Source organism: Sebastes fasciatus, chromosome 16 (genome assembly GCF_043250625.1).
Source record: "Sebastes fasciatus isolate fSebFas1 chromosome 16, fSebFas1.pri, whole genome shotgun sequence".
Classification (NCBI taxonomy): Eukaryota; Metazoa; Chordata; class Actinopteri; order Perciformes; family Sebastidae; genus Sebastes; species Sebastes fasciatus.
Window position 1 is genome coordinate 29,540,329 of NC_133810.1, and position 18,358 is coordinate 29,558,686.

At 39.7% G+C, this 18,358-nt stretch overlaps 1 protein-coding gene across 3 annotated transcripts in view; it reads left to right on the top strand.

The window, feature by feature from the left end:
• The window catches only part of igsf9bb (immunoglobulin superfamily, member 9Bb), an 83,204-nt gene extending 65,879 nt beyond the window's left edge, over window positions 1–17,325 (top strand). For 2 of the 3 annotated variants that reach the window (XM_074610650.1, XM_074610651.1), the window contains exons 19-20: window positions 5,266–5,393; window positions 6,917–17,325. In XM_074610650.1, coding sequence (XP_074466751.1) covers window positions 5,266–5,393; window positions 6,917–7,131 — 343 coding nt within the window. In that variant the 3' untranslated portion in view covers window positions 7,132–17,325. Of the gene's footprint in view, window positions 1–9; window positions 56–5,265; window positions 5,398–6,916 lie in introns of those variants that run through there. The other variant, XM_074610652.1, reaches the window with a different exon arrangement.
• Window positions 17,326–18,358: the final 1,033 nt, after the last annotated feature.

An 18,358-nucleotide genomic window follows, 5' to 3' on the forward strand; every position in this document is an offset into this window, starting at 1 on the left:
TGATCTCAGCTATCTGGGCAGCGTTGTTGTGACCAGGTCCTCTACACCGCAATAGGTAAGGGTTGGATCCATGTCTGAAAGGGGGGGGTTAGCAGGTGGGACTTTTTTGATCACCTCGTCCTTTAAAGGGGAATACAAGACGCTGAGTCTTTGTTTGATTTGTTCCTTCCTTCAGTCAACATGTGTAGTTCTTTTCAGTTCTTTCCTTTTTTTCTTTTTTTCTTAAAGTGGCTATGCATTTTTAAGTTCTGCAGTCTTCAGTACATTATGCATTCTGATATGCATATGCCATCTGTTAGCTAACAGATTAGGTCAGAGACGTATCACCGACATGATTTCATGCTTGAGTGGTTTGCTAACTGACCACATTCACAGCTAAATGGTCTACACATAGGTAAGACAATAGTACTCTTATCAGCCTCAAACCAATTCAAATATAAGTCTCTATTGGTTACTTCACTATTCTGAAATTTAGTTAATCAAAAGTCACATTGGTATATAACACATTTCAGTATAGTATTTGGTGCAAAAGCCAAAGAACCCATCTGTGCGTGGCCAAACTGGACTACACTCCAATTGAATGGTTACGAGATTTTCATATCTACACCTTTAGTCTAGGGATATAAAACCACACTTAAGTTGTGTCCTATATGTCATAAGTTTGACATCAACCAAAAGTCAAATGATTGTCAATACAGATGCAAGCCTCTAAAAAGGTCTCCTATCGTTTGCTAAAGTTTTGAAAGTGGACTGTAGATTGATGGTATTTTCTACGAGCTCAGCCCTCGACTGACTTCTCTAATAATTTACCCTAATTATCCCCCGACTCGACACCCTGAGACAGACCAATGTACTCTAGTAGTACGCCGTAATTGAGGAGGAAGATTGGTGTTTACCTTGAATCAATGCGAAAGAAAGAACTCTTCAGCAATCCAACGTCAAGATATCATCACGGATGAGACCTACTCCTTCTTCTCCACTCCCATCTCTCTCTTTCACTACGCCAAGAAAGAAGGAATGCATTGCTAACTGCTTATCTCGTGGCAATGCCTTTTGCTACCGAATGCATGGTCAAGGCACGGGAATCGAACAAAAGAATTGCACATGTCAAGAATACGGTCAGTGCCTTCTTCCCTCTTAGTACCTTCGTGGTGAGCCATCTCTTCCATCGGCCATCTTTCTCAGGAAGCCATCATGATTCATCAGTGATTGATCACTTGACGTGATTCATCAGACTGGGCCACCGTCTTCCATTGCTCAGTGGTCCAGTTCTCATGCCCATTGTAGGCGCTTTTGGTTGGTGGACACGGGTCATCATGGGCACCCTGACCGGTCTGCGGCTACGCAGCTCCATATGCAACAAACTGCGATGCACCGTGTGTTCTGACACCTTTCTGTCGGAACCAGTATTAACTTTTCAGCAGTTTGAGCTCCAGTAGCTCTTCTATTGGATCGGCAACACGGGCCAGCCTTCGCTCCCCACATGCATCAATGAGCCTCGGGTCTGACCCCGCCGCTGGTTCACCGGTTTTCCTTCCTTGGACCATTTTTGGTAGGTCCTGACCACTGCAGTCCGGGAACATCCCACAAGAGATGCAGTTCTGGAGATTCTCTGACCCAGTCGTCTAGCCATCACAATGTGGCCCTTGTCAAAGTCCCTCACATCCTTATGCTGGCCTATTTCTTCTGCTTCCAACAAAAAGTTCAAAGTTCAAAATGTTCACTTGCTGTCTAATATATCCCCCCCACTGTCAGGTGCCATTGTAACGAGATAGTCAATGTTATAAACCTCGCATTTACGAGTGTATTGTCAAAAAAATTGACGTGAAGCGTAAACAAACGCTTCAGTTCAGGTTGCGGTTAGGTGACACACAGCTGAGATGGAGCCATGCAGAGAGCTGCTGACCAGATTAAAATGACAGCGTATCTGTAGAGTAAAAAATACTTCTGACACCCTCCAGTCTAGACACACATCGGGCGGACGGGAATGATTGAAATGTCTTTTTTTTAACCATGTTGCAATATGGGGGCATTTGCGGGGATACAGTGATTTGCAACCTTAAAAAAAAAGTGGTGAAGTGAGGGGGCCAAGCGGCCATTGGCCTACTTCCGGCGCTCATGCCCTCACCACTACAAGACCAAACTGATTGACGAGGAGATTGTCAAGGATTATCACACTTCTTCTCCTCAGGATGTCTCTGGTCTTTACTATCAACTGTGAGAGAGATCTGTGTACAGTAGGCCAGACACAGGCACCTTTGGTTGAGCTATTTGATGGTCAACGAGCATGACTGGTGAGCACTTCTCAACATGCCATTCCTCCAACACACTAGTCTAACATCCAGTAAGATGTTAAACATACAACCAGCTGCTCCAGGTGATCCTGGCTCTCTCCTCCCTCTCAGTCTGAAGATGAGCCTAGTCGGGGTTTTGAGGAACAATCTCATCCACCCCTCGACCCCTGGCCACAAACCAGCAAAGAATAATGCTAATAATAAAAAGTGCTGTACCGATAGCCAAGTTCATATCACGGCCACATACAGTACATAGTCATAGAACTGGAGTTACATCCAGGTAATGCTGATTTCTCAGCAGGTATGATCACCAATTAATCTTGGTGTCTTTCTGTACTATGTAGATTATGACAAGTTGCGGCATACTGTGTATTTATTAAAGGGTGGTCTGTGTGGATGTTCACATAGACATTCTTTATTGTCGGATGATCACTTTCTAAAATGCTCTTAGCATTCTCCTCAAGCGTGACACATTCTGCCTTTTATATTTTTTACAAACGCTTGTATTTTATGAACTGAAAATATTTTGGACCCCGATCTCCAATAAATATTTTTGTAAGATTTCGCATTATGACGTCAACTCAAGCTGTGTGTCCACTGGGAGCCGTCGTTCACAGCTGTTGCATGTTCCTGGCAGTGATGAAAGCTTAGCATGTGTAAAGTTCTCAAGGCACCTGTTTCAAAAACTTAAAAAATGTCGTAGCTTTTGTCAAAAATGCCCAAATAGTCCTCAGGCCGGACCAGATATCGGTACCGCTCGAGGTTGCAAATGGTGCCATTTTCTTTGTTACACTAACAGAAGTAAAATGAACACATGATAACCTTTCCAAATGAGCAGCAACCGTCTGCCTGAATATACCTGTATTCACGCTCTGTCTGAAACGCTCCGTTTTAGTGCATTTCAACGGAATTGCGTTGCTAGGCAACAGTTTGGGTCCATATTTACTTCCTGTCAGCTGATGTCATTCACATACATTTCAACAGGAAATAAACTGGGACACAATTAGAATGTTTATGTTTAAAACCGTGTAATGATCTATATATTGTATATTTGTGACATCACAAATGGACAGAAATCCTGACGGCTTGTTTCAAACGCACAATTTCTGAATACGGGCTGAGTGTATTTCTCCGTATATTGAGCGTTTTGATAGTTTAACAGTATTTATATAGCACTTAAACCTGATTTATAATATAAAAGACATGAAAATCTCACTTTTTACACTATGGGACCTTTAAAGTGATATCTGGTCTGGCCTAAGGACTAATGGTATTCCTTATTATCCTGTATTTTTGCAACTAAGCTGCTACTCTGCAAATGTTATCATATCAGAATATGTCCCACACACATGGATGATTACAAAAACCATTACTAGACTTTGCCACCTTTTTGATCAGGGCTCCTGGACTACAGATTCTGAGCAGGTTTTGAACAGCAACAGAGCGATAGCAGGAGCCATGACCGGCACTTCCTGCAACCATCTCTAGTACCAAATAACTAAAAGCAGATTCCTGGTGGACACATGGCCTTAACCCCCCCCATATAAAGCATCTGTATAGAGCACGAATCAAACCATCTACTGTAATGTGCACTTGTAAGTTTGGACTGCAGAACAGTTCACTCTACCATGTGAAGTCCTGCTAAAACAGCTTAGGCACTTCTATTTATCCTAAGGAACAAATATTTTGCCAAGGGCTTGCAGAGTGGGGGGTGGGGGGGGCACACAGGGGGCTTGAGGACCCCCTTATGTGTGAGTGAATGGCCCAAGTGCTTTTGAATGTATTCCCCTTTAAAGTCGTGTTCCATGTGCAATCTGCCATGCATGCCATCGCTAAATATTGCTCCTTCGTTTAAAAAAAAAAAAAGAAAAACAATTTTATGGATAAATTCTTGTTACATTTGTTGTCCTAGTGCTTCGCTTTTCTTTGGCTTATTTTTCATTATGTGACTGTTCCCGAGTAGTCATTTTCCCCTCCCGCCATCTCTCCCCCTGTCAGCATGGTGAAGCCCATTGTAGACAGTATCCATGTCTATGAATACATATATATATGATGCTTTGTTGCTCAGCTGTGATTCTCCCCCCTCTACTAACGACCTTCGGTTTCTCTCTGCAGCCACGGTGGGAAAGATGCACCTCGCTGTAAATGCTAATTGTTTTCTGTGCCTTGAGAGAGCCAAGTGTGTGTTTGTGGCAGAAAATCTGTGGGCTGCCAAGTTATAAGTACCTCTATGAATGGGAGGGAGGTCTGTGCAGTCATGAGCAGCTGAAAAATATACACCCGACACCAAGGAAACATTTGCATCTGTTATTTTCAGAGTGGGATAGATTCATTTTAGAGACAATCTGCAAACATATCATCAATTTAAAAGTCTTGAATTTGGTTCAAAATATTCTTTTCTTCTATTTTTGGGAGATTTTTTCCTCTGAAACCAACAGTGCAAGTCTGTTTAAATGTTGTATCTTCTCAAATATTGTTACTGTTCTAATCTGCACCGTGCGAGAAATAGATGGTTCCAGAGGTGATGTGATACTTTGCTTTCCATTGGATGAAGATTGTTTGGATCAATTTGAGCAAAACTACTTAGATGTCCCTGAAAGGCAATGAAATTTCAAGGTGCACAATTTACCATCTGGATTTATTAACGTATTTTGTGAAACATAATCATCATTAACTTAACATAACTGTTAATAAATCCAGATGATGTACAAGGTTTTGGTAATAGGAGAATTTATGACAAAAAAACAAACAAAAACTTCTGCTGGATTTCAGAGTACAGCTCTTTCGGTGTCTCATATTGATCCTTTGGCAATGTGCTGCACTTCTTGCTTAGCACGAGCAGTGCTGTTTTGAGATTGTGTGGGTTTGTTTGGTTCTCTTGCACTCCGTAGTGCAGAAACACAGTCAGTCCACTGACTTCTGTTTGGCCTGGAGTTACCCGTTTTCCCCTCTCTCTCTGCTCTTTATCCAGAAAACATCGAGGTGCGCCGCGTGCCCTTTCGGGGTCTGAGAGGATTGAGGCACTGAGATACCAACGTATTAAAAAGGCCAAGAAGATGATGATGAACAACAATAACTCCAAGTCCAGAAAGAAAGCAGGTGTGAACCCTGTTCCTGTCTGTTGTCACTTTTACGCAGTGAGTTGTTGTTGTTTATTTTATCTACATCATGATGACCACAGGTAAAATGCTTTTTTTTTTTTACATTTCAGAGATATATTTGTATGTTTTTTGTTACCTATAAATGATGGATCAGATTTATTTGTGATAGTATCAATACTTATACCGACAGAGTGATACATTAGCTGTTACGTTTCCTTCCCCCTGTCTGTCTGTCTGTCTGTGTGCCTGTAAGCAGTATATTACAAAAACTGTGTACTCCGTTATTCCTGCTTGCAGCATTGTCGGGGGGAGTTCAGTTGTAACGTTAGTGTATCCATCCCATCCAGCAGCAAAAGTGAAATGCAATCAACGAGCCGCGGCCTGTAAAGGTCAGCTATTAACGACATGCTCGACTCAGTCCGTAGAGCCCTGAAGCTCCGCCCCCACTGCTGCACAGAGCGCTACGGCTCGTTTATTCAAAGTTATTAATATTTTACGTGTTCAAATTGCACCAACTTCTACACTGCGCATCTTTGAAGGAAAAGGGCCACTTTACGTTGGCTCAGCCCCTAATGAGAATGACATGTGTCGAGGGCGTAGGTTTTGTTTCAACATTGGGGGAGACACATAGCGGGGTTGTGTTGTGTAAACTGCTCAGAAACCCCCTTAATTGTCAATCTAGCTAGTAAAGCCATCCATCCTCTGAATGCTCTAGGTCTCTAGTTTGATCCATCCATCCTCTGAATGCTCTAGGTCTCTAGTTTGAGCCATCCATCCTCTGAATGCTCTAGGTCTCTAGTTTGATCCATCCATTCTCTGAATGCTCTAGGTCTGTAGTTTGTGGCTGTAAAGTTTCATGAGGCTGTGATAATCCTAGAGGTCACCACAGGTCAGTTTAGACAGTGAGGTCAATGAAATGTCTCCTATGGGGACTAACATCATCACACATGAATGCAGTTGGGCTCATTGGATCCACAAGAGTCTCAGCTTTACAGTGATACACAATTTATGCAATTCAAGACTGTTTAGGGACCCCAGTATGCAGAAATATTCAGATACACCTTTTTCATAATAGACGAAATATAACACATCTATACTGCATGTAAAAACTATCTGCATGTGATTATCATAAAGTGGGCATGTCTGTAAAGGAGAGACTCGTGGGTACCAATATAACCCATTTTCATTCACATATCTTTAGGTCACAGGCCAAGGGACCCCTGTGAAAATGGCCATGCCAGTAACTCCTCGCTAAAATTTAGCCCAACTTTGGAGCGTTACTGAGCCTCATTCCCGACAAGCTAGTATGACGTGGTGGTTACCGATGGATTCCTCAGGTCTTCCCAGTCTCATGAACCTGTACCTTCACTCTAGCTCTAAAACTGAACCTGCTACAGTCTCTGAAAGACAGTAAAGTTGTTCGGGATGGCGGGTCTCAGGGGGGTTAATATGCAGAATTGTCTGTAAACATCGCCGTGAGTTCTTGTGGCTATGACCTGCCGTTCATCTCCCTTCCTCCAGGTGTCACCACCTCTCAGACCCAGCAGGCCTACACCTCTCAGGTACTCCAGCCCGAAGAAGCTCTCTACCTCCGCAAGAAGAAGAAACGGCCCATCCTCCATGACCCATATACTTGCTTTTCTGCCCTGCTGTACCGCCGCCCACCCCGGGAGGACCAGAAAGCTATTTTGGCCAGCATGGACAACATAGACCTAGACCATGCAACCCTCCTCTGAAAGCCCTTGAGGACAAGGTCATGCAATATGCCCTCATTCCAAAATAACACTAGCTACACACCAGGTGGAAAAAAAACAAACAAAGATGTTTGCAATTTATTGTCTATAAGGGGAATAGCACTAAACTTGGTACATTCTGTAGCTAGAAGAATCAGATTACAAAAAAAGGGACAGATTAACGATTGTGTCTGACATGCTGGTCCCAATTTACCGTCAGCAACATAACAGCGTTGGTAAATTGGAATGGCATAACGGACTTTCCCTCTGAAAAAGTTTTGATTATTTGTACTACTACTGATGGGGATGCACAAGGATGATCTGTGTATGCTTAAATCCAGTAGTATTCCCTTTAAAAAAAAAAAACGTGTTTAGACTTTTAGCGATTCAAAACAAAACGATAGCTGCCACAATTTTCCAAAGTTTTACTCCAGTGCAAAAAGATGAATTCAAAAAGAGTTGATACATGATTACCAGCTCCCGTTTTCTGTTTTTTGAATACCAGTTTTCTTACTCTAGTGTTACTGTTAATGAATTCGAAAAGGCTTCTCCAGATTTAGATTATGTTTTATTGTGCTGAGCCAATCCCCCTAGCGCCCCTAAAAGAAAAAGCCCTGTGGGTCTCCGTTTACAGCACCTTCCACCGGATCTTCTCCGCCAGCAACATCTCTTATCTGCCGAGAAACTCGCCTCACAAATATATGGGTGTTCTCACTTCCTACCAAGTATACCTCAGAGCACAGGACACGAGACCACACAACCAACAGGATCAGCCAGCAGAACAAACTAGCCTTTTTCATCTTTTAGTCATTTGTGTTCCGCTTGTTATACATTTCTTTTCTTATATGTACTTCTTTCAGTTTCTTAGATGTACATACGTTCGAGGTAGTTCAAGTTATTTATCTTGCAGAATGATAATTCTGTCACATCCTACTCATCTTTTCCTGCTCTATTAGAAATGATCAGGACAAACACAACCTGAACTACTTTTGAATTTTGGCTTACTGCAGATTTGCATTTCACATACTTACAGCAAAACCATTAGCAGGCACAGCACAATGAAACGTGGTAATTCAATTACTTTCAGTCATTTAATTGCTCCAATGAACTGCTCTGTCTTTAGCTTCTCATATCTCACAATGGTTTGCACTGGAGCAAAATCTTGTCCATTTCCTTTAGGTACGTGTGTCTGCTTCTTTATATCACCTCCAGTTCTTCTGCTTTAGGTAGTGTAGAGGCTTCCAGATCCTATTCAGAAAGAACTATAGTTATGCCAAAACATTTAAAGTAAAAAAAAATAACATAGCGGAGGATAAGATATTTGTGCCATAGTATATGATAGTATTTTTCTTCATAAATATTAGAGGGCATAAAAAAAACAATGGCTTTGTTTGGCCTTAATGGAGCTTCTGGTTGGTTGCCTGATTCACTTGTGTCTAATTTTTATTTCTATTTACATTTTTTTTTTATTTGTGCGTGCATGTGTAAGTACCTGCCTCTTTGTATTTTGTCTCTTTATGTGCTTGTCATTTGAAATGGAAATGCTGAGAGTTAAGTCATCCCTTAAGAAAAAAGTATGTGGCATTGAGGGTAACGCAAAGTGAGCCAAATTTTTGTTGTTGTTAGCGACACTGGTATAAGAAGTTTTGTTTACATGTTGCCCAGTTTTACTTTGAAAGATTCCAGTGATTGAGATGATTCAATTTGTCCGTCTAACTGACATGGAAATGTGGACACTTAAGGGGCTAAAATATTTTTTATTGGATAAAGTAAAGGAAGTGCCATAACATTAGAAACTATATCACACGTTACACATGCTGCAGCTCAGTCATCCTTTAGATTCAACAAAAGGAAGTTCACTGTAACACTGTTTTGTTGCTGTTTTTCTTTTTCTGCTCAAACGGTGCTCAATTTCTTCAGAAGTTGTATTTTTTTTCGATGTTACAGTGACATATCTTTGGCTCCTAATACGAAGTGAAAGCAGTGTTCATGTCCTGCTGAAGAGTGTTTGGAGTGGTATTGCTCATTGGGTTGTTCAGTGGTTTTTATGCATTTATTTATTTGTGTGAAACTTTTTGTGAACAGATTTTGACAACTCCAACTCCAACATAGTCTTCTAAAATCAACCACATTTGAAGTGACTAAATTTGGATGCTTGAGAAAAGATATTTCCACAATGAATGCTTGCAAAAGGAGCAGTGTCAACGTATCAAATAATCACCGGACCTGGTGGACGTGTACCGCTGGATTTACCGGACATGACTACTGACTATTAGTGTAACAATTCAGCCACAAATTCACAGACTGACCACACACGGTCCAGACATATACTTGGTATGGAACACTAACTACGTCTCCTCAAAAGAAATTAGCAAATATAAATAGACGAGCAAAAATAATAAAAGACGTGTGTATCGTGTGAAACCAGAAGTCAACGTTGATTTATTTGTCACGTAACTTAGGTTAAGTAACGCCACTTCCGAGGTTATTTTAAGCCTAACCAAGTCGATCTATTCCTAAACCTAACTAAGTAGATTTGTTGCCTGAACCAAAGGAAGTTGTTTCCTGTGAAGATGGAAGTTTATTTTGAAAAGACTGTGTATGTAACGAGCGGAAATTGGCACGCGTTGTTGGACATTCGTAGGAAAATGAACGAAAATGGAGGAATAACTTTTTCGTTAGATATCAAACGTACCATTGAGTTAATAATTGCAGCATTAGGTTAAAAAAAGGGGGAGTCCACGGCATTCTTCTGGCAAAAAAACTAAAAAAAACTTTATTCAATTGGCTATTTCATGACTAAATGCTAAAATCAATGCTGGTACATGTTCAGATAGGCCACGCGTAGCGGCACAAACAGCCTTCAGGGTGTCACTCAGCACACAGTTTTCCCTTTTGTGAGTACAAAAGGGAAAACTCCCTCTTGCTCAGGTGTTTGCAATCATTAATTGTCTGCAATCACCTCCCAAAAGGGAAAGCTGTGTGCTGAGGGTGACACCCTGAAGAAGGCTGTTTGTGCCTGAAGAGTGCCTTGGACTCCCCCTTTTTTGAACCTTTGTGTGCCCCACCACAGAGCACCTTCATCACACTGATTTGAACTTTATTGCAGCATTCAGGTTGCTTTAGTTGTTAAAAAAAATCTGCAATTTTAATAAAGAAGCTAGTGCCTTTTTGATCTGGTAGTTAAGTTAAGTGTTGCATCTGTGTCAACATAATGCTGTTATTGTGGAAATAACTTTGAAATACAATTTATACAACGTTAACACCTGTAACTAAAGTGAAACCACAATCTCTACTTCCAAAGATAACAAAGTCAGCATGAATCATTTCAGTAAGAATGAAGTGGCATGAAAATCATCGATCGTAGACGAATCCCCGACTGCAACATTTGATTAATGAGAGCTACCGTCCACCTCTGTGAATGTGGTGCTATTTGAAGGACTGTGCAGACAATAGTCTGGCCAGCCTAGAGGAACTACCATGCTGTTTCAACATGCTTTGCAAGGGATCATGTCTAGAAAGTAACCCCCAAGTTACAAAACTTCTCGCAAGATGGTTAAGGGCTAGGTAATGACCTTGAATGGTTACGGTTAGGTAATGACCTTGAATGGTTAAGGTTAGGTAATGACCTTGAATGGTTAAGTTTTGGATAGGTCGTCAGACAGCGAGAGTTTTCACACGTTTTTGCAACTTGGGGGTTACCTTATAGGCACGACCTTCATAAGGGACTAAGTGATGTAACCACTGAGGCCATCTCATCACAGGTGCTTGAGCAGTGGTGTCAAACAAAGGCTCTTCTCGCAGCCTAAGGTGCTAAGTGAACCATGAAGTAATGCTGTATATATTTAAATGATTACCAATGCCACTTCCTTTTTCACAACTATATCATTGCTGTATTTAAGGATTTTTTTTTTTTATATAAAGAAATATGTTTAAAAGAATGATGGGTGGTTAGAAGGCACTTGTTGGAGTGATGGTTGGATTCAAAATCACACTGAAAGAGAAACAAGGACCTCTTCTTCCAAAAGAAATCCTTTATTATGGCATATACCTATAAAGTGATATTTAAAACAAAAACAGCAGGCACTCATGCATAATGTTATACAAGTCAAATATGTAATGTACTTTTTGAATACCATTCGTTGGATGCTATTTACAGAAAGGTATTTGTCATATTTAAGAAGAAGAGGAGTGCCATAGTTCCCTTTCAAAAAGTCATTTTAGTTTATTGACTGTTTCACTGATGTTTGTGTCCTCTGAACGGAGCGCCGGAGGGAATTCACTGAATGAATTAAGTCTCTCTGTTTTGTTGAAAGACTTTGGCATTGTACTTTCTAGGCCTGCATGATAGAGGGGACAAACGCCATTGCATGTAACACTGTGTATGAAAAGACAAGGTAACACACACTAAAGGGACAATTAACAATGAATTCCCCAATTAGGACTATAATGATTTCCATTGGTAAGAAATTATCCAGATATTGCTGTGAGGTACTTTTGGGAATCTGACATTGTCAATGATTTCAAAGCAATCACTACCAATGATCGAAGGTTTTGGAATAGAGATGGAATCGGTGCTGAAAAGTCCTTTACAGAGTTTAAAATCAAGGATTTGTATTAACAATAGGGATAGCTTGTAATGCACATATTGTACTGTACCACCATACTGTCCTTATTATATTGTTTCTGTTGAGGAATTAACTTTACAATAATGGCATATATCTGCTAAACAATCCTAACTGATGCACTCTTGCAAACTTAACACAGAACATATTGTTCCATGTTGTAATTACCCCACATTTAAAAGAAACCAAAACCGAAAATATACATATTCTTTATTGAAATTTGTAGATATAATTAGTTTATATATTGTAAAAATAACAAATTACATATTTTATTGAAATTGGTCAATGATATGCATGCAGTTGCAGAAATTAATCTGAAATATATACCTTTTTTATTTTAATATGGGAATAAATGTTATGTAGATGCGGCTGTGAGTTTGAGAGTGGAGGTCCGAGTCAGTGGAAATAAACAGGCTCCATATCGCCTCTAAATGCTTAAAGGGAAACCACATCCAGAATGATGAACTAACTTAACTGAAGCATTGAAATGTACAATGCTCTGTGCAAAGTGAAGGTTCAGTGGGATGATTTTGTTTTTATATGTTTTGGTTGAATGTAGAACACCATGCAAACTTTAGTACACCAACAAAACCCTGAAAATATCAAAGTCACAAGACAGCTCTCTCCGGTGGTGGGAAACTGTAGCTTTGTGTGACTGTGCAGTTGTTTCATCACCAAGGGCTTTTATGCGAAGTGAGGACAGTGTGAGCTGGACGGGTGAGACATCTTAACAAGGCTGAGAGCGAGGTCAGATCTGCCTCAACAAAGAAGTACTGTACACCTCTTAATGTGCCACTGAGAAATGTGTGTGTGTGTATGTACATAGTGCATTGTGAAAGATATTATTTGCATGGTATAAACATTTGAATGCTACTGACTAAAAAAATGGGAAATGGCCACTACTGGAGCAAACATGCTGTAGTTGTTGTGTGTAACGGTGCCTTCAAATAAAACTCGTGTGCTCATGTTTACAACACGGGAAGTTGTGTACACGATATGCTCGGCGTTCAAGTGGCTAAGTCGTGAGAACACTGTTGCTTAAAGTTGGCTCTGTTTTCAGGCTTTAAAAACATCTAGCCTGTGACGGGACACTTTGACCAATCACGGTGACTGGAACTTTGCGTTCCTTCAACAGATTTCACAATGGCTGCCGCGTCACAAACGTTCTCATTTTACAGCTAAACCGTGCACTACAAGATGTTTCTGAAAATAGGCAATAGAAATAGGCATTGACGTAACAGAATATTGATTCATATTTGATCAGCGCTGCCTAGTTTGACCGTTTGACCCGAGTCATTGACAGTTCGCGAGTGATTGACAGCCGGCTCTCATAGACGGCAGCTGGACGGCAGACTCCAGATCAGCTCTTACTGCTTGTTTTCCTCCGGTCTGTGAAATCTTGCAGATGCCGTTAGGAGCACCGGAGGACACAGAGGCACTTGATTTTTTTCAGATTACCTGTTTCATGCACTACTGTCATGATATACCGTTTTATAAAAATTACTTTTTAAAATCATATTTGCTCCAATTTCGCCTACTGATGCTTTAACGTTACTGTCAGCGTCTAGAAGCCTAACAATTTAGCAAGCTAGCAAGTAGGTAACATAATGCAGGAAATGCAAAGACATAATGACAGAGGAAAGAGATGAATATTTTCCTCAGACACATTATAAAATTATGAAGAAAAACAATATATGACTATACTTACAATATATTTACTTATTATGTGTCGAAAACTGAACTTCCAAGGCCTCCGCCATTTCCTAACAACGTCAACAAACACGTCACAACTCGTGAACTCGGAGCTTTCAGAAACTTTCCACTTACGAGGTCATGAATACGACAAGAGGGGGGGTGTTTATATGGACTGTTCTCGTGAACACAGTAAACTCGACCACATTTGAAGGCACCATAAGAAAAGTTGTCTGTTTAGTCCTGAATATTGAAGCCAATGAAACAGCTTTGCTGTACTATATAAAAGTTAAAGGCAAGAAGCAAGGCTTTTTAACTGACTATAAAACGATAAAAGAACGGGCGGTTCAGTAAAACCACCGACCGTACCGGCAGACACAATCCCAATATTTAAAATTGGACCCTGAAGGCAGTTTTGCCACGGTAGCATTGACATGTAATAAAAGCACATGCCATGCAGTTCTAGAGAAGTTCAGTGGATTTGAAGCGGCAACACACAGAATAGTTTCTAGATGATTTGGTAATTAGAGCCGGTAGATTTACTACTGTGATATCTATCAATTGATATTTTTTTATCGTACATGTTAGGTGAACGTTACCTCACAAACTGTAGTCTGGAGTAAAAAGAAACAAGTCAGTTTCGATGCTCCAGTTGTGAAATTGCAGTCTGACTTGTGTCGTGAAATACAGCTTAGAATTATCACCGATGATGTACCATGATGAGGGAAACTCTCAGTCACATATATTTACTGTAACTTTGTCATACTAGCCCCCCGAGTAGTGCTACACATTCTGAGGTACTGGTGATGGTTTGCAGTTGATGCTACTGTACAATACTCTGAAATAGCTGACAAACTGTTGTGTTTATGGTGTCTAAAGAAAAAGAAAAAAAATCACACATTTTTATCATTAAAAGAGAATTTGTTAAGAAAATCTCAGTACTGTATCACTCTTGACTCTTGAGATGAAGAGACATTACGCTCTGCTTTACATATTATAAGATGCATTAAGAGAGACTTTATCAGAGAGTGGAGGATCTCTGGTGCTAACACATGCCGCGGGAGTTTTTGTTGCCACCATATTGTAACCATATTTAATTGCTCTTGAAATGCACCTCTCTGAGCTCACCGCATCTGATAAACTGCCATATATTATATCCTCAAAAAAAGATTTTTGAGCCCAAACGAGCACCGTGTGTTGCGATACTGGGTTTAATCATATCACTATTTCTGTAAATAAATAGACATATTTAGCTATTTTGCAATGTAATAAATCACAAGACATTACTCTGGCTTTCAAATTAAATAATAGCTCGCAAGCCAGTAACAATAAATGACTGATTGTCAGACTTTAAAAGACTCTTCTATCATCTTTTACTGGCAGGAAAGATGCACTGAGGCATAATACTGTATACCTTGATCTGAACTAAACTCGAGCCAAGCTCATTTAAAATCTTTGTTAAACGGAAAACACTGCAGATGCTTGCCAACAGTGTATCGATACAGCAACACAGAGTATTGAGATTATAATGCATCAACTTTAGTCCAAAAAAAGAGGATTACAGATTTGAGATAAAAAAAAAAAGACTTTTGTTACACTGTGTAAATAATATCTCAAATAAGCTTACCATGTCATATCTATTTTTTGTAGAAGAAAATATGATGCAACTCTATAGAAGACTTGAGTGGGAACCGAGTAGTGTAGGGTCTGCTTCTGTGACACATTATAACACGATATAACAGATCTATATGTGAGTGATGGGAATCTTCTAAATGCTAGAGATAGAAAGAATTTAATATTAGAGAGACAAATATATATATATAAATAGATATTAACATATTGTCATGGAACCAAAACGGTTATATGAGTATCTATATTTGGGGACAGTACTTGTTTTCAAGAATGTATAAGTCTATATTCTATTATTTTTATATCCATTTGTTGCTCTATACTGTAGCAATTACACAAAGTAGAGAAATATGTCTGACAGTCTGTCACTGTACTGTATATCTCACTGTCTATCACACAGAGACTCTCGGAGAAGGATACAGAAAACTAGTTATTATAGCAATTTGGTGTGAATAGCAAAATGTAATTGTTGAATTATTCGTTGGCCATCATCTCACCATCATTTGTCCTTTCGTGGGACAGTGATTTAGCTCCTCGCTACTTTATTATTGTTGGTTTTGTTTCTCCAGGCTGGCTTCTGCAGTCACACGTTCATCTTTTTAAACCATTTATTTTTGGCATGAAAGAATTGTGAGAATCTTTTTCCCCCCTTACTATGGTGCTCCTTTGCAATCTGTATCACAGCAGAGCACACGCATATTATACATGTATAATCATCCAATTCACAAACTGCAAATGTTTCACAGTGTATATTTACAGTATGTTTGTAACAGACACAGAGCTTCATGATGCTGCTTTGAACTGACATAAGAAGTTTGTTTTTGTTTTTGTTTTCAGTGAATGAAACAGAAGCACGAGTGCGGACGTTCTGTTGCCTTTTGCTCAACAGTGGAGGTCGAGCATCGCAGCAGCTGCTAAACGTTACTCCAGATTTTGGTGACATTCAATTCAGTGCTGTACATTGCCAAAAAAAAACAAAAAAACATGTCATATACATTCTGACAACTGGTGCTATTTAAAACATCTCTGGTGCTTTTTTTAAGTTCTATATTTCCTTGCTTCAGACAAAATGTAGCTACACAATCCTGTACTGTACTGTAGGTTGCCGTTTGACCCGGTTCGGTCACGCGTGTTTTTAGATGGTTTACTTTTACAGCTGTTGTTGTTTCAGGGAATACACAGATCAGACATTTTGAGTGGCAAATTTTTAAAGCAAGGAAATTTAACATTTGAATACACATGTCATGATGATTTTTATTGGGAATGAGTTTACCGTTGTTCATTTTTGGTCTGAACTTCACAGCGCTTCAAAAGTCTAATGTATTGGTGGTTGCAAAATCGTATCCACACATTGTGTTTGGTGCTGAGTGAACAGATATACGCTCACCATGACTTTTGACATTCATCTTAGACATTCAGATCCCTCTCTGGTCTTTTCTATCAGGTCAAGTAAACATACTACCCACCCACACCCTGCAGGCACCCTTTTATTGTACAGTATAAGCAGCATCAACATGGTGACGCTGGGAGTGAAATTAAGACTTCCACTCACCTTCAAGTCATTAGTTCTTCTGCAACTGAGCTACTCCGAAACCCACCGCTAGATGGAGGTTGTTACTTTAAGGGACCTGTAGTGTTACCATGTTTGAAGACTGGAGAAATATTGCATTTAAATATTGTCTTATAAAGATGCTGTTTAAAACGTCTACACAAGAAAACTTTATGTTGATGTAAAATGACGCTGACATGATGCAATACAAGCAGAAGAAGAACAAACTAAAGTTGTCTCCTCTTAATTGTTCAGTCTTCCTGAGATGCGTAGAACTGGTTTGAGTTACACACTTCATTTTTAATGTTTTTTTTTGTTATCATGACCTTGTGGAAAACAACAATAAACACGTGAGATGTGTTCACTGTTAGTTTAAAGGTGTAGACAACTCAGTACCTCAAAATGTCTCTTCATGAAAATCTTAAGTTCAGATATGTAACTATTCAGTTGTTTTTTATTATTATTATTTTCACCATCTCTGAGAAGTTAGTACTCATGATGCTTTATATATTTGTTGGCACAAACACTAATAAGAATGTTTAATGCTATTGTAATTCCTGCTCACTCCCACTCTTCCTAAAATTGAAGCTTTTAAAGCAAAACAGTCAGTTTTTTGTATTTCAAATGTATTGGTATGCTTGTTGTAGTTGTATATTCATAATGGTGTATATTACATCAGTTTTTATTTATTAAAATGTTTAAATTTTCTAAGATGACTTTTCGTGTTATTGAGCAAAGTGGCCCTTATCATTTGATGCACTTTATATTTAAAGAGGACCTGTTATGCATATTTTCAGGTGGAACATGTTTACATGCTTTAATGTTCGGCTATTCTGCTGCTGCTGCTGGTGCTGTTACTGCTGCTGCTGCTGGACCTCTTTTAAGGTTGTCATTTCAGTAAATTATGATTTCTTAGACAGCAACAGTGATGATGGGTGTTTGGCATCCTGTCAAGCACCTTTAGAGCCTGGTGGTATACTGACTGTATAAGTTTGAGTGTTGTACAGGAGTCTTGTGCCCAGTAGGGGTTTGGAAAAAAATAATTATTCACCTGTGTCGCGTTTTTTTACGATTTTGAAATAGATGTTTTAATGCCAGAATCAATATATTTGCTTCATTTGAGTCTATGTGGAGCTAGAAGGAAGTTGTGGTCTGAGTAATGTGATGCCATATCCGTTCCGTATCCGTCAACCAAAACAAACTGCTGCGAGCCGAAACGAGAAAGTATAAAACGTCGGAGGGTCCACATGGATACGACCTGCACCCTGCTTTGGTTTATGCTTGTAACTAAAGTAATCTAACCTCAGAGGACCAAACACCATTTGACCAATTCAAACAAAACTGTTGAATGTTGTGTTAATGACGTCTGTGCGACCAATCAGGTGATGACAGACAAGGATTATACCATCAAGCAGGGAGGGGCGGGGGTGCGCGGCGCGCTGACGGTTTACAGGTACAGAGCAGGAGGAAGAGGAGGAGAGAAAGATAGAGAGGAGTGTGGTGCGCGAATAGCAGACAAGATGAGTGACAGTCGGAAACGAAGCAGCATGTAAAATTATGGTATTCTAGAAATTATAAGGTTTAGTATAATTATATTTAATAATTTAAGTGATATATGTGCACACATACTAATCATAGGTCAAAACAGCGCTAAATTTGTCTGAATTATAAAAGGCAGAAGTCGTAAAATGAAGAGCCTTTTGAGAGCCGAAAGAGCCGACTCTTCCTTGGTGAG